This window comes from Vigna unguiculata, chromosome 5 (assembly GCF_004118075.2).
Source record: "Vigna unguiculata cultivar IT97K-499-35 chromosome 5, ASM411807v1, whole genome shotgun sequence".
Classification (NCBI taxonomy): domain Eukaryota; kingdom Viridiplantae; phylum Streptophyta; class Magnoliopsida; order Fabales; family Fabaceae; genus Vigna; species Vigna unguiculata.
The window spans coordinates 11,272,961-11,276,451 of record NC_040283.1 but is presented as its reverse complement, the minus strand read 5'-3'; the positions used below and the strand labels follow the sequence as shown (position 1 = coordinate 11,276,451).

Below are 3,491 nucleotides of genomic sequence, written 5' to 3'. Positions count from 1 at the left end.
AGACTCACATATCTAAAATCGAATAAATGAAATGAAATGAAGGCTTACCATTGAACAGTTTCCATAGCTTGAAATATAATAAATATGAATTTTGAAGATCGCCTTTGAATTGTTCAACTCATTATTATTAATATTGACTTAATTATTATAACCTAAACAAATTCAATTAGCTGAACATGTCGATGAACTTCAATGAGCTCAATGGCAAAATAATTATTTCATTATCTGGCCCCCATAATAAGAAACATTGCAGTCCTAGGTTTAGTTAAAATATATATATATATATATATATATATATATATATATATATATATATATATATATATATATATATATATATATATATATATATATATATATATATATATACTGTATGTCTCATCGGTCAATCGGGTAAAGCCAATCCTCAGACCCATCGGCTAAGGTTGGAAAAACTCGTACATAAAAGACTATCGGTCGAACGGCCTGGTAAATAAATTGCGTAGGACCATCAGTCAATCGGTTCTACAAACAAACCACATAGCATCGTTAAAAGACTATCGGTCGAACGGCCTGGTGAACAAACTGTAGGACCATCAGTCAAACGGTTATACAAATAAGTCAAAAGCCAACCACGTTCAAGCCCATCGGTCCATCGGTAACACCTAAACGAGTGACTCTGATCCCCAATGGCACATCGGTCGATCGGACAAGCACGAGCAGCACCTAAACATAACAAAGGACAATCAGTAAATCAACCATCGGTTGATCAATCTCTTTAGACTCGCGTAGTCCTTTACATGAGTTCGTCGGTCGATCAGCCAAACACGAATCGTTCACGTTAAAAACAGGGCACAACTAATCCAGTCAAGCGGCCATCGGTCGCACGGTCGAACAACTAGTCAATCGGGTTAATTAACGTTAAACGAGTCAGTAATCTTGATTAAAGGATCATTGGGCCGTAATTAAGGAACCCTAATCACAGGCTCACACCGAAAACTATAAATAGGGCCCAAAGGTAGGTTGGTGGGGATCTTAAATTCGCATTTATTACAGCAGTTACACTGATATTCCGATCGGTCCTTTACTGACTTAAGCATCGGAGCCCTTTAGACAGGTACCCCGATCGTCGTCCCAGCTGATCGAGCTAAGGAGTGAATTTTCTTGGAGAAGTTACAGTAGCAGAGAAGAGTGGAGTAAGAGTGAAGAAGTTCTTTAGTAGGCTCTTGGTCCCTACACCCGAAATATTTTGGCGCCCACTGTTGGGCCGAACAGTCTTCTTTAAGACAGTATACCCTTATGGTGACCACAAGAAATCGAAATAGCAACATGGACGGAGGAAGAATGGCAGATGATCAGGAAGACACTAGGGAGATGATAAGGGCGATGCAGCAGTGGATGAGATACAGAGAAACTATGAAGTGCAGATGCAGATCTTGCGGGAGGAGAACGCCACCCTCCGATGGAAGGAAGAGGGAATCCCGTCGACGCCTACCGTACCAGACCCGCTTAGACTAAGTCGGGTGCAGCAGCATCGAGATGTCGAATGGGTGGAGAGTCGGCCCCCACCAACGGGACAGGAGCAATCACAGCCTACTCGGGTTGAGAAGACGTAGGCGTCGAGGGGAAATCTGTCACACACGATGGCCGAGAGTTCGGGAGCAAACGAGGGAGGCCGCCCTTCACGCTAACTGATCCCTGTGTCGGGGCTCTCCCCCTTCACCTCGTACATTCTGGAGACGTCGCTGCCGGAGAAGTGGAAAATGCCGATATTTGACAAGTACGACGGCACGACGAATCCCAACAATCACATGCGGGTATTCATGCACCAGATGATGTTCCACGCAGTCAGTGATCCTATCTGGTGCCGTGTTTTCTCGACTTCTCTCACTGGGGAGGCGTTGGAGTGGTTTTTCGAACTGCCAGCCGGTAGTAATGATTCTTTTGCCACTCTGAAGGCAAGGTTTATCACGCAGTTCGCCCCCTGAAGCCAGCCATCCTGACGGTTGACAACCTGGTGAACATCTGGCAGGAAGATGGGGAATCGTTGAGGAGTTATCTTGATCGGTACAACCGGATGTCGGTCAAGATGAAGGATCTCAGCGACGAGATCGCCCGACATCATTTCTCGTATGGGCTCCAGCCGGGTGTTTTTGCGGACAAGATAAGCCGCAAAAAGCCGAAGACAATGGAGGAAATGAGGGAACGAGCGCCCAAGTTCATACAGATGGAAGATATGCAGGAATTTCGGGTGAAGAAGAGGGAGAAGGAGGATGCCGCAGTCCCGAAGACCGCCCCTCGGCCGAACAAACCCTCGACCCGACCCAGCGAGAGAAAAGCACCTAGGTTCACGACGTATACTCCTTTGGCCGTCCCTCGGGCTAGGATCCTGCAAGAAGCCTTTAGTGCCGACTCACTTCCTGCGGCCAGGAAGAAGCCCCCACCCCCCAATGCCGATGGGAGCAAGCACTGCCAGTACCATCGGGCGATTGGCCACACCACCGAAGAGTGTCACACGCTTCGTGACAAGATCGAGGAGTTCATCCGATAGGGGCATTTGAAGAAGTATGTTCGACAGGATCGCCCTCCGCGAAGCCCGGTGCGGAACAGAAGTCCCGCACGAAGAGCCGCCCCAGCCCGGTGGGAGAAGCCCCCCCAGTCCCGTCACGGACTCATCGAAGCCCAAGGAGGAGCCGCAGTCGGAGTCGGGATAAACCCTTGAGGGGTTATATCAATACTATCTCCGGAGGCTTCGCCGGAGGAGGATCAAGCTCAGCTGCTCGGAAGAGGCATGTTCGGGCACTAAAATCGGTTCATCTGGTGGAGAAGAAGGTCCGGTCGATGCCCCCCATCACGTTTACGGACGAGGACTTCAAGGCGCCCGACCCTGATCATGATGACCCGATGGTCATCTCAATCGAGGTGGCCGAGTACGGGATCGGGAAGGTGCTAGTAGACCAAGGAAGCTCCGTCAACATCTTGTACTGGAAGACTTTCCGGAAGATGAACCTCTCCGAGGACCTGATCGTCCCTTATAACGAGCAGATCATTGGATTCTCGGGTGAGCGAGTCGACACGAGGGGCTACCTGGATCTTCGTACCAGGATCGGCTCGCGGAAGGACGACCGAGAGATCAACAAATCGCCAGACAATGCTACGCCGCAGGGTTGAAGATCACTCCTTATAGCCGTCCACGAAAGCAGTACCGTTCAGAGGTAGCCATGACAGACTTAGATCCCCGAACGAACACGAAGGATCGGATTCAGCCAGAAGGAGAAACGAAGGAGATCCCGATCGGGAAACACCCGGAACAAGTCACCAAGATTGGGGGAGCCCTGAAACCAGAAGAAGAAGAACTCCTAGGGGCGGTGATCTTAGAAAACAAAGATCTGTTCGCATGGTCGACCGCCGACATGCTAGGCGTCCATCCAAACGTCATGTCTCATAAGTTGGCCATCTTTCGGGAAGCCCGCCCGATTGCTCAGAAGAAAAGGAAAATGAGAGAGGAGCGT

At 49.1% G+C, this 3,491-nt stretch overlaps 1 protein-coding gene across 1 annotated transcript; it reads left to right on the top strand.

Annotated features, from left to right (window-relative positions):
• Nucleotides 1-1,742: 1,742 nt before the first annotated feature.
• On the top strand, nt 1,743-3,150 carry LOC114184352. Its single transcript, XM_028071663.1, has 3 exons — nt 1,743-1,937; nt 2,012-2,501; nt 2,558-3,150. The coding sequence occupies exons 1-3, from the start codon at nt 1,743-1,745 to the stop codon at nt 3,148-3,150; spliced, it is 1,278 nt and encodes a 425-aa protein (XP_027927464.1).
• The last annotated feature ends 341 nt before the right edge of the window (nt 3,151-3,491 follow it).